Here is a 13998-nt window from a genome sequence, read left to right as displayed (position 1 = left end):
TTCGTGGATATTCGAATGTCCGTCTGTTTTTTAATCAGGTCTGATTAACTTTAAGAATCACTCTAACACTAACAATTCACATCTGTTAGAGGTTCATAATCCTAAAAAGATTCTAATTACTTCATAAGTACGGGTTTCCGAAGCTTAAACAGTAGTTTATAAAAGCTTAAACTGTTATATCTAAGAGGAAAAGTAAATAAACTTACTTCATATGCTCGAAATAGTAGATACAGCTCCCGCGGTTTTGCATCCATGGGCAGCCCGCTCACGAATAGTGTCCGCACCTGCAAACAAAAACAATAAATCAATATTCTGTAATACAACGATATAACTACACTAATATATCTATTATAATAAAAAAATCGTTACAAAAATACAAATTATTATATAGTAGACCGATTGGCATAACATCGACATTTGCTCATGACGATTGACAATGTATAGTAAAACGACACTTCAAAACTCTACCTTTCCATGTACCACCTATGGACAATAGTGTTTTAAATGCACGTACAACCTTATACACATTGAATTAACAGCCGTTGTACAATTCTACCCCTGTCCCGGTTGGATAAAAAGCAGTATTAAAATGTATAAAACATAAAAATGTCCGCACCCATTCACGAAAGACGTCCAAGTCTCCGTTACACAAGAAAAAGGAAACATTAAAATATTCCCTCAATGAAAATATTCCCTTTGAAATTAGCTACAAGTTATTGTCCTTTCCATTTGCAAACAAAGGAAAAACATTTATCACGGACCGACACAAAGCGGGCATAGATTCTTTCAGCGGCGTTCTTTGTCGATTCCTTTGGTTTTGTGAAACGTTTGAGCGTATTATAGATCTGCGATAGCCAGACTTCATTTCATGAAGGTGATCGTTTGACAACCCATGCTCCTATAATAGATAGGTAAGTACCGTAGTCAGTTATCGTGCGTAGACCGTGGCTTTAGAAGGTTCCGAAAGAAGGTTGAAGCAGGTTTAAAAGGCCCATTTCTTCAACCTACAAGTGTTTTTATTTAGATATTTTTTCAGGATATTATAAGGAATCATTTCTCCAGTCATCATACTAAGCTTGCCACAATTAGCTTCGTGGCAACCTTTTGCTAAAGACCCTTAAAGTACTTTTAAATAAAAATCTTTAACGGCGTTTTGCAAAGGATTGCCGCGAAACTTATGTGACTGGCGTTTGAAGAAATATGTATGTATTTTCATGATATCTCATCATCAAATGAAATGTACTACTTAAATTGGCTACTTATATACCTATTGTTAAATGGTGACAAACTAAAAAAGAAAAACCCGGCTGACTTACTTGTGGGTTCTTCTAGGACCAAGGCGCGTTTGGTAGCCTTTCCTATTGTAGAAGTATATGCTGACAAACAGCCTTTTTTTATTCCTTACAAGTTAGCCCTTGACTACAATCTCACGTGATGGTAAGTGATGATGCAGTCTAATATGGAAGCGGACTAACTTGTTAGGAGAAGGATGAAAATCCACACCCCTTTCGGTTTCTACAAAACATCGTACCGGAACGCTAAATCGCTTGGCGGTACGTCTTTGTCGGTAGGGTGGTAACTAGCCACAGCCGAAGCCTCCCATCAGCCAGACCGGGACCAATTAAGAAAATCTCAGTCGGTCCAGCCGGAGATCGAACCCAGGACCTCCGTCTTGTAAATCCACCGCGCACACCACTGCGCCACGGAGGCTGTTAATATTATAATAGCCTGCATGTCTGGCAATCGCAGGCTTTCGGTCTATTAATTCGACGGATCCATTTAATGATATAAAACAGGGCTCGTGATGGCGTTGCGATTTGGCGCGTGCGGCTAATGGAGATTAATTGCAGGCGACGCGGCCACCGCTGCCATCTTGTTGTGCATTTTATTTATGCGTCTGAGTCTTTTACGAGCCGCTGTCATGTCTCAAGGGCAAGAAAAGCGGTGAACTTTGTTTTTCATTAGCGTGTTAATGAACTAAATTTACCTTTACTAACTTAGGTAAATCTCTCTCCTACTACAGATTACTCTAACGTAATATGTTTAAACACAAAATATGTGTTTTTCACATAAATTAGTTATTTAATAAATTTCAATAAAATGTTTGTAAAATCGTATTTCAAAACATAAAAATCCCCTCCAACTAGTTGGGAAAGACTGTGCTAGGAGTGGGTACGACAATAGACCAACAACCAACCAATACCAGCCCTCGGTGATGAGTACAACCGCTCTTACCGTTGAGCTATTGAGGCTTGAAATTACACAGATTACGAACACTACGAAACTCAGAATAGAGAACACAGGATGTCTGAACGATTGTTGTTAACGAAACTTCTGTTAAGTGTGGAATAGCAATTCACAGGTTTTGTCTTTGTGATTTGACATAAAGTACGAAAGTATCGACGGATAGTGAGGCTAGCCACCACACCCAAATGACAACCACAACCACTCTGTCAAGAGTGTAGCAACAAAGAAGAATAAAGTATCCGACACTTATCAGAAAGTGATCAAACCACCCCTGGGTGTGACAAATTCGCGACAAGGTCACGCTTACACTGCTTTTGCCTAATTTTTATGTCCAAACAGTTTCTCATTTCGATGCCTACCTAACGGCAAGGAAAAATTTAATTCAAAATTTTATGACACCTTATGGCACTTGCGGCCAGGGCATCGGAGCCCCTCATATATATTTTATCGCTTCCGTCGCCGGTCAGAAGCAGAATGTCGGACCTTTATGTCGGCTATTTTCCGGTCGAGCGCACGGGAATTCCCTGTATGGACGATATACGTGATATTTTTACTTTGGCAATCTAATATTATACTCGCGGAGCACTTTTGTGTGAAGATAATTTAATATTATATCTGCTTTTTGAAAAGGGCAAAGCTGACGTTCTGTTGGAAAACTGTTACAAACTTTTAACTTGGCAAATTTGGATTCATTATTCATAAAATTTTCAACTTACGCTTAGGCGATTTTGTTGTAGTCGATCAGGAATACGTTTCAAGAATTTTGAATTCTGAGAATTCTGAATAATAATTTTATTTTTGTGTTGCTAAAATATTTTCAAGTTTTTGTTACCTAGTCAATGTTAGATGTAGATCAAAGGCGTGGCAAGTAAGGGCATGGCATATATTTATTTAAGTTTAGATATTGACAAATAAACAGATCGTTTAACAGATCAATATCAAACTTAAAAAGAAATAGGATTATCAAAAATTGGACGAGAACATTTAACTAAAATTGCTAAAACGCGACTAATTGAAGATAGCTTAGCTACCATTAAAGGGTATTAAAGTTACAAAAGATAGTTGCTTATAAAGCGTAGGTTAAGAATATCAAAATAGGTATACCTGTGTGAGTGTGCCTCACACAGGTTTGCCTTTTAATTTATATTTAAGGCAGTCACTTTATGTTTTATAGCCTAGACCCATGTCTCCGAGGGAATATAAGCATAAAAACTTACCCGTATACAACCAACCATAACCTACCTCTGTACCAAATTCATCTATATCCTAAAGGTTGAACCTTTTTGTATATTTATAAATATTACTAATTCGATTTTATTTTAAATGATATGAGAATACTCAGACGTGTTATGGATTTGTCTAACGTGTCGTGTCGTAATGCATCAGAACACAAATCGGTATTATACGACATGTCATCACGACATGTCACAACACATAAGTGTAAACGTTGCCATACAAAATGTATGATACCGATTCTGTTCTGATGCGTCACGACACGACACATCAGACAAATATAATTCAATCAAATACCAGTAAATGTCGCAAATAGAAAAGTTTTCAGCAAAGGTGATAAAAACATAGGGAAAGTATGCGATATTGTCGCCGAGTCCACATATTTCAGGCGGGCGGGCGCGTGACCGGTCACTCCGAAGCGCCCCTACACGTCGCCCATTATACGCTCGGCTGCGCTCGAATCCCTCCCTGCGCTGCTATTGAGTTATGTTTCATATTCCCGTTCGTAATACCGGCGCCGCACATGTGAGCAAAGATTTCAATGCAAATATATGTACCAAGAGTGTGCGCTTCTTAATCTTACACTTGTATACGATAAATGTGTGTTTTCATCAGCTTTCAAATGCTGAGCATGGTTATTATGTATCTCGGTGTACCATTCAGTCACTAGATCGTTTTTAATCATATTTTCTTTTACAACAATAATCTAACATCGTATTTTCAACTAAATGACACAAGTATCTTCATTATACGTAAAGTGACAGTATTATTAAAGTACAATGGCAATTAGTAAGATTATTTCAACGAAAAACCGTTATTTAGTCGTTTGTCGTTGAAAAAACCGTGTTAGATGATCGTTACAACAAAAAAAAAACGCTGCCATTTCATGTAAAATGACGTAGTCAAGATAATTTCGTTGAAATAACTGTGTTAGATAATCACAATTACGAAAATACGATGAAAAACGATGTAGTGACTTATTATTTGAATGGTACACTGAGTTACATAATAACCATACAGTGCATCAGCTTATATTAATATAACATCTCTTTATATTAGAGAAGTTTTAGAGCTCACAAATCTTTTCCAGTGTGTGTTGGTCGGCTTAAGTTGATAACGCGACACTGACGATCACAACTATCTGATGTTAATGATAATAATTGATGAAGCATTAATTTTGACGTATGTTAGTTGACATATACGAAATTGTGATTCTATGTAACAAATGTCAGCCGGTGCCTACTGACAACCTTTCGTGGAAATCATATAGTAGTAGTAGGTAGATGACATTTCTCAGTTGATTTGATATTTATTTTAATAGGTTAGGTTACCAAATTAGTGAATAGGCCATATGGATGAACGTTAAGACGTCCATCCATATGGCCTATTCACTAATTTGGTCTTTACTAACAACCTATTAAAATAAATATCAAATCAACTGACGTCCATCCATATGACGTATATCCATATGTTTAATTGTTGTTATTATACACCTATCACCGAGCGTGTGATTATAATGATATTCCAATTTCCATACCATATATCACTATTACTGTTAATTAACTATTGAAAAGTAATCAAAATTTATTAAGTCATTTGCTGAAAATTCTCGTATTCTACTGAAGCACTTGTTAAAAGCTAAAAGCAAAGTCAAGACCTGATAAACCTTCAAGGAATACACAGAATGGAAAAGCCAAATCCAACACATCGACACACTATTAGCAGGTTCAAAGAATGAGCCTAAAGCTAGATAAATCCAAGTGAAAGTGAAGACGATGTCAGGCATTGTATTTATCCAGGACAGAAGGTCCTATTTATATTATTTGCTATAATTTGTGTTAACGGATATAATTAGACACTAAACGCCATCAAGGCATAAGAGTCCGCTAGTTGAGGCTTAATAATGTCAGAAGTCAGGCTTCTTTTATTTCAACACTAGGCTGTAATTACACCAGACAGTAATGGTTGCTTAGGCAGTAATTGTTAATAGTAATTGCCACTTAACATTTCTTTTCTTACGTCTGTGTTATGTGAATCCTTTTTAAACTATGCTTAAAATACGCCATGTGATACAATATTTGTATGTTTGTGTGGCACGCCAGTATAAGAATATTTTACCATGAACTTCTTAATTTTAATTAATGTTATACAAGTAAATGCGAAATTAATGAATGATTGTCACACTAGAACATCTAAACGGATATAAATATACCTGAAATATGTCAAAGAGATCTTTTACAATTAATTATAAAAGATATAATTTCATCCTAACAGTTATTATAACATATTTTAGCATTTTGTCGTAAAAATTTAAAATAAAACAAGCGGACGCCCTTTACTTCGTCCGCGTGAAAGTCGATGTAAACTTTGAATTACCCCTACCCTAGCCCTTCACTACCCTATCCCTACCCTACCCCTAATTTTCTTTGCTATAAACCTCACGGAGTCCGAGACCTTTCCAACGAATGCAAAACCGTGGAAATCGTTTCGTGCGTTCTGAAGTTATAGCGTCAGGTAAGAAAACCCGACTTATTTTTATATAGTAGATTTTCATTTTATTCAACATACATTTAACATTTGTATTATTTATTCTTATTCTTAGAGTCAAATGAGTCAAAGTAAGTGTATAAGTCTAAAGGAATGCTCAAAAGTGTCTACATTCCAAGAACCTGTTATGTTCTGAAGAGCTTATAATCGCAATAATGTCAAGCGTAGACGTTATCTGCCCCCATAGACGGATCAAATATTCGTTTCACTTTTGAAGTCGCAAGGGCATGAAATTGAGATAAGCTTTTAATGTAAATACGTTTAATCGCGCTAACGTTTTCGCAAACAGAAATATTTGAATATGTTGTTTTATTTTCCGTTTTAGGCTCGCATTGTGAACGCAAAACGGATGGCGTGATAACAAATATTTTAACATTATAACGAGTTTTCTGGTGTTGATGAGTTTACAATAGAGAAAGGAGAGGCTTCGACTCCCAATTTGGATTGATTGATGGATTTGGATTTGACTCCCAAATGATTAAACTAGAATTTGCAATAAATGAGATTAGTAAGTTACATTATAATACGAATATGACTTGGAACTTCCTTAATTTCGAAGACAGGTTCAAAAGATGTCTACCAAACTACCTCATTGCGGCTTCGAAATTACTATTTCTTATTTCTAAGAAATTTTCAAGATCAGCCTGTAGATGGGAACTTTATCACCACAAGCCATTGACCTCTTATAATAAAAGAACGCACTATAGAATATTTCACTTAAAAGCAGGCCAATTTGTTTTGACAGTTTTAAAATTGTTGGTAAAGAAAATTATACCTAGAGGCCTTTAAATATAGTATAATATTCAATAAAATGCCAAATTTAGAGTAAATTCAACCTTAAGGATTGCGTTTAAGGTTGAATTTGCAAATGCGACTACTAGAATTGAGTGCCAAGAAGTTGTGTTTGGCACTCATTTAGTCGGGACGTTTTTTGGTCGCTGATTGTGCATCCACTTTTTAATAGGAGATCGATGCCACAAGCCAATCATTATTTCAGTAACCAGAGCAGTTATATTGATGAAAAACATGGTTCTGGTATAAAGTTAGTCAATACGTGATTTCATTTTCAAGATGATACCGTCAGTTGGTCTGATAAAAGGCACAGAAAAGTTCGGTTACAGTACTCCATCCCAGTGGAATAGAAACCGACAACTTGTCCTAGGTTTTAAATTATTTTACATTCATAGTGGGCGAAGTCGCGATGGCAAAATTTTGAATTCTTCTCGTACATATAATATGTGGAATATAACAAAGCGGGCAGAGGAAACGTCTAATAAAATTGTGCAAGTTGGAATGGCCTGCAGTTTATTTCAAGCCACAATAACTAGGGGCATGAATTAAAATTTCAGTGGACAATAAATAGTTACTAAGCATACTGCGTTACACTGACTCACGTGTTAAATACGTAGACATTATTTGTATAATTTATTATACATAAAAAGAAACACTAAATGTTCTATACCTGTTCAAGAAAGCCTATAATTGCGATGTCGTTAAGTGATGATGCATAATGAAAGCGAGTTTATTTGAAAAATATACAAGTTCGCTTAGTATTTATTCAGACAATAAAATAGGGTTAAAGCACCAATAAAAGACGAAAGAACAACTCTGTTCATTTGCAATTGCCTCCGTTTAGCATCAATAGCAGTGGCGATTTGAGGAAGCGATTCACGATGAGCCAGAACATTGTTAAAGCCGTGACACTGAGCATTCGTTCATGAATGAGCAGTCAAAGCGTTGCTAACAAACGTCTAGGTACATAACCATCGCGGATGAGCTCGTTCAAACGTGCAGATTTAGTGCACTGGACATAACAATGATCTGTGTGAGGCTTATACTGCATCACTTTGGTTCACTCCCGCTTTGCTCCAGCTACAACTGTGATTGGATTATAAAAAATAAACTTGACTCATTCTACTAAATTGTTATAAGTAATTTTTAATCTTAACCTGAAAATATTTTAAAACTTAAACACAATTTTAGGCATTACGATGTTATTTAGTTTATAATTTCCAATATCAAGTATTGCGACAAACGTTTCCTTGAGACTATTTTAGTGCAATGTGTTGCAATGCCTAATTTTCACAGTCCTATGAGTACCTTTACGACAAGATGACGCTTGGCTGTCCTCTTAATATTAAGTGATGATGCACTTGTAAGGCGAGGCCACGTAATATTCATATTTTATTCACTATTAGGGTCAAGCACAATGATATAAAGAATGTTTGAATAGTTAAAAAATCAAACTAAACGTACGTACGTAACTAAAACAAATCCATTTGAAACTTGTGTAAGTTTTAGAGAAAAATCTTATATTTTCATATAATAAAAACACGTCATTACGTTACATAATAGTCATTAAATAAACATGTGGGCTATGCCAGTATTAGTATGAGCGGGTATTAAAATTAATCAAAAGCTTCCACGGAGATTTGTAATGAGAAGGGTCTCGTGATTTACCGATGTCACTTTATTAGGAGAGGAAATTTAGCCGCCACATTCATTATACATAATATAAATGTCTCAATTATTCAGTACGATAAGCAAGCCCAAAACGATCCGATTTGATTTATACCTATTGTTACACTTTGTTAAATCGATTGCAATCAAATACGTATATGTTGACACTAACAGAAATGATGATTATGGTGTTTGTGTGATGTTATGTAATTAAAAATACCATAATATTATAAAAGTTTAGATAACTTTCAGCAAAAAGTATTATGAAGGAATTCATTTCAAAACAGATCCCAAACAGTCCTCAATTCTTAAACATTTATCGTTAATTGACAAACGATTTTTTGATTTGGTATTGCGGAAATTTCAACTAATGCGAGCGCTTGGAACATTCTTAGTGCTATTTCCCCTTGCCACGGAGGGGATTTTATCTTGTCGGTTCCGTATATTATCACCAGCTTAAGTTTTCGTTGTAGATTCAAACTTTGTACCTAATTCCGCTAACCCACATTGGAGCGATTCATCATCAACCCATATTCGGCTCACTGCTGAGCTCGAGTCTCCTCTCAGAATGAGAGGGGTTAGTCCTTAATCCACCACGCTGGCCCAATGCGGACTGGCAGACTTCACATACGCAGAGAATTGAGTATATTCTCTTGTATGCATGTTTCCTCACGATATTTTTCCTTCACCGTTTGAGACACGTGATATTTATTTTTTTTAAATGCACACAACTGAAAAATTGGAGGTACATGTCCCGGACCGGATTCGAACCCACACCCTCCGAAATCGGAGGCCGAGGTCATATTCACTGGGCTATCACGGCTCTTGTAGCGATGTAGTGGGCTCCAAATGACCTCATACAATGAAAAAGGTTTGGGTCTGCAGTGGATCAGTCTGCATTTATAATTTAAAACTAGAGGTACTTATTAAAAAATTCACAATTCGTTTACTTTAAACAGGCTTAGTTTAGAAGCGCTTTTAAACGCCAACTTTGGCTATTTGTAGACTCTACCACCGATATCTATACTAATATTATAAAGAGGAAAACTTTGTTTGTATGTTTGTTTGTTTGTAATGAATAGGCTCAACAACTACTAAACTGATTTTAAAAATTCTTTCACCATTCGAAAGCTACATTATCCACAAGTAAAAACACAAGTAACATAGGCTAAATCATTTAGCCTATGTTACTTGTGTTTTTTGGACACAAGGTGTAAAAAATCAATCAGAAAAGTTACTTATTTTGCGTCCTACAGGGTAGGGGTAGGGTAGGTAGGGTTAGGGTAGGGGTATGGTAGGAGTAGGGGTAGAGGTAGGGTAGGGGTAGTTGAAAGTTTACATCCAGTTTCGCGTGGACGAAGTCGCGGGCGTCCGCTAGTAGATAATATATTGCGTCGTAGATAGGTAATATATCTACGATCCAGTAACCTAAGAATGCACTCTATATCTATTTATGTTTCACTTCGCGATCATAAAATCAAAATTAGTACATAAGTATTTAAAATTTTAAAAGAAACAGAGTTTACAATTATGCATACATTATCTAAAATGTTTTCAACACCATTCAACATGCAAAGATCACAGTTTAACATTTTTACGACTATAAAAAAAAATTGGCACAGATTTTGTGTGTCATAAAAATAAATTCTTTTGAGTGTTAAAAATAATAATATTATTATCGTTCCTAGAGCCGATAAAACAGAGCCGAGGTGAACGACCTCTGTTTTAGGGACCATCAAGAAACAAACACGAAGCGCCGGCTTGTTATCTAATGGATTTAATGAAACAAATGTTGTTTAAATCCTTCTGAACTAAACTTGGACCAGTATAGAAAAAATATGTGTAATTAGCATTGATAGTGTTAATATTTGTTTGTTAGATTTGCTCTCAGAATCAGAAAAAGCATTGTAACTGTACTGGTACTATTTTTTTGCGAACATCGCCTAGTTTGACCATTCGATGACGCCAGGAGGTTTTTGAAATAATAATAAAAACATAAAAAGTCTTAATACGGTAGTCTCAAACATTCAATTTATAAGTGATAAACTTCTATACCAATTGGGTCAATGCCTAATTAGTTCAGAATAGTGACCTCAGACTTAAGCTTCTTGTTAATGATTTTAAATAAAATAAAACGAATAACATATACTAGAACTATTTGTAACTAATCTATGCATTCAACATTCGAAACTACGGTACTATTTTTTATTTATTATACACGCATTCGTTGTAAACATCAACATAGAGGACATCATTCAAAAGCTACCTAAAAATGAATGAAAATAAAAAACAAAAAACGGATAAAGGTGTATTCACACGATCGATCGCACAGCGTGCATCCGAGCCGAGTGGAGCGGAAACGCCCGGAGCAGTGCACAGCGAATTTATCATACGCTTACCTGTATGTACCTAACTTAGGCTAGGTTTAGACGGTATATTGGTTGCAATATAATATATTACAGGATAGTTAAATGTTTATATGCGAGATATTATATTAGCTCTTGTCCTATTCTAAGAAGAGATGGTATAAATGCTATCGTTCTTTTCAAATCAGATTTCAACCAAAGCGAACAAAAACCAATGATAATTTTATACTATAGATCGGGTACGTCTCTACAAAATCACCGCAAAAAGTGATCCGAATAATACAACACTGAGCGCACACATGAACAATTTTGTCTTTAATTCCATTATATATTTATGTATATACAGTTTTTACACTTCCTGAACACACAACTCGACATTGTAGATGATATTTAGGTATTATTTGTTTAAATAACGTTCATTGGTCACCAACATTGAGTTGACTATATTTATACATTTCCTCTATTGAGCGCTTTTTTCATGCGCTAGTAACACATCTAACAGTATTTAATATCATTGACAAAAACGACAATGTTGACAACGGTGAAATGGGTTACCAACACGGTAAAAGCTAAGTAAACCGCGCAGCACAGCTACTAACATAAAAGTTTGTCAATCAATTTTACAAGCTGTTAACGTTGATAAAGGATTCGGCAAGTTAATGTGTAAAGGTTAAGGTAAAGAAGTTTATATTTAAACAAATCATAACATCTACGAGTATGAATATGAATAATAGGGAACTATTAAATTGTACGGCGGCAGCCTTATATAAGTGACTGATGCTGGTGTTATGTAAGCGAATTTCCGGTACACTATTCAGCGTAAAAATCACAGTCTGAACGCAGACTTAGGTGCAGGTTGGCTTTCAGAGTGCAAATATTATCTGTACATGCAAGCCATAGATATCGGCATTGAAAAGGAGACCAATGAATAGAGATTGAACGCTAATAAAAAAAACATTTGCAGTGGTTGCAACTAACATGAAGAAATAATAAGTGTTTTACTTAGGGTTTATTATTACAGGTGCATGAAATAATAATTGTTTAAGTTATATGGGCTGCATTATTAGAGGCGCTGTTGGAACTGATTTCGGATGGTTGCTGATTTAATTTTATATTTAAAAAAATACTTTATTACCATAACATTATAATAAAAAAAAATGTTAATATTAAATGTACTCTTCACTGAAAAAAATTAACACGAAGCAGAAACACACACTAAGTATGAAAAATTAGAAAGAGTAATGGATACTAAATATGTTGTCCAGTTAGTCTATATTGTTGCGTTCCTTGCACTGAAACAGTTGAAAATCACGAAAATGTTGTTCATTTCCAATCTCTGCAGAGTAATCGTTAATCGAATCAGAGCCCGCCCCCGTCGACGCATCTATTGACAGTGGGTCATTGTTGCTGGACGATAATAAAAAAACAACAACAATGGAGCGCCGCATTCGCAACAACAAAACAAGAAAGAATCGAAATTAAATGTCAGCGAGCCGGCACCGCTGAAAAATGATAAGCAAAGAATCATTTCACTTCAGCGGGCAAAGAAATGCACAAACAACTTGCTCGTTCTGTTTTTTAGCAATTTGGTTGTTGAAATGTAAAAGGGAGAAAGTACGTTATTAGTCAGCGATATAATTTCTTTTCGTGGAATGTTCCAAATATTCAAAGAGATTATTTAATGTTTTACCGAGATTTAAATGTTGGCAACAATGACTATAAAAACAATCGATTGTACTGAGTAAACAACCGGTACCAGTAGCGAATAGAGTAGAAAAGTAGCAGTATTAGTAGTAAGTAAGTAGTAGGTAAGCTGTGGGTCCAATACGGATTCAAATCGAATAGAATAAAATAATAATTAGAATATTTAAAATAGACAGTTAATATTTTTTTTTCTTTTAGTTAGGATACTAAACTCATCACTTGCATTGCCATTTTTAATCCCACAAACTACGGTACTAATTAGTTTTATACATTTTAATTTTTTATCTATGAGTTCTTTGCTAAAAATCAATTGCTTTAAATTTTTTTTCGTTTTATTTGCTCCAATAAGTGTGACTTAACAGAACATTGATAATTTTAGATTGAAATTTTAAGTGGTACAAAATTCACCAGATTAGCTAGTGCATCATAGAATTACTAATAATTCCAGTAGTGTTACTGTCTGTTGTTGTAGATTGTAAACACAACACAACACGTATTCTGCTATGAGTAATAGCGGCGGGAGCTTCGATGTTTTCAAACCCGTGATTACAAATTTACATGAGACAATTCTGAAATTCAAATACGCGACACGATTACCGAGCGTTTCGGTAAACGAGATTTTATTGTGAACGAAAAGTTAAACGAAATTTAAAAATTCTCCAAAACGGAACGGAATATGTTAAAGAGGTTTCGGATTTGATCGAACGCTTCGTCTTTGGCTGTGAGTAATAAAATATTGACTCGCGAAACTTTTGTATGAAGAAGTCAAAGTTTGGGAAGGGAAGTTTCTCGTGGCGTCAATGTCAGCAGCAATAATTTAAACTTTCACAACAGGCTAATAGATATTGGCAGTGATGGGGCAAATAAAGTGAATTAATAACACACAGTTTATACAACAATTGTTTGTTTACATAGATGATTAATGAATCTGAGACATGGTCGTTAACTAGAATCCTAACAAAAAGCTTAGAGTTTTTGTTTAACAGATGATTTATCGATCCGAGACAATGGTTACATACATGGTTGTTATGATCGAAATATCTTAACGTGATCGGATCTTAACAGAAATCATGATGAAGATTCTAAAAAACGAAAGATACTAGATAGTTTAACAAGTCATCAAGCTGAAGCGGTAGTTCAAAGAAACTATGCGATTGCTCTCGTTTTGATCCAGGCTTGTAAATGTTGCATTGAAGTAGTCTTTATAGTAAAGAGTGCAATAATTTGTCCTCGTTTCAAATAAAATCCGTCGGGCATAACAATAAATATACAAAACAATAATAATGAAATGATCATTGTGTCAAGATATTCAGCTCAATTCCACAAGTTGCAAGATCAAGAGCGCACATTTATGCAAGGCTCTGGCTTCAGTACACTAAATTGAAACAACATCTTCAAATTTCCGAGGCAAAAGTATATATAAAACAGTATAAATGAGAAT

General features: G+C 35.1%; 1 protein-coding gene across 1 annotated transcript in view; it reads right to left on the bottom strand.

The window, feature by feature from the left end:
• The window catches only part of LOC112046215 (protein couch potato), a 300195-nt gene that overhangs the window by 13211 nt on the left and 272986 nt on the right, over positions 1-13998 (bottom strand). Inside the window, exon 3 of the mRNA XM_024082787.2 lies at positions 207-284. Within this exon, the coding sequence (XP_023938555.1) occupies positions 207-284 (78 nt within the window). The remainder of the gene's footprint in view (positions 1-206; positions 285-13998) is intronic.

The sequence above is a fragment of the Bicyclus anynana genome, chromosome 13 (genome assembly GCF_947172395.1).
Source record: "Bicyclus anynana chromosome 13, ilBicAnyn1.1, whole genome shotgun sequence".
NCBI classification, from domain to species: domain Eukaryota; kingdom Metazoa; phylum Arthropoda; class Insecta; order Lepidoptera; family Nymphalidae; genus Bicyclus; species Bicyclus anynana.
Note: the sequence above shows the minus strand (reverse complement) of the source record. Positions and strands in the feature narration are given on the sequence as shown.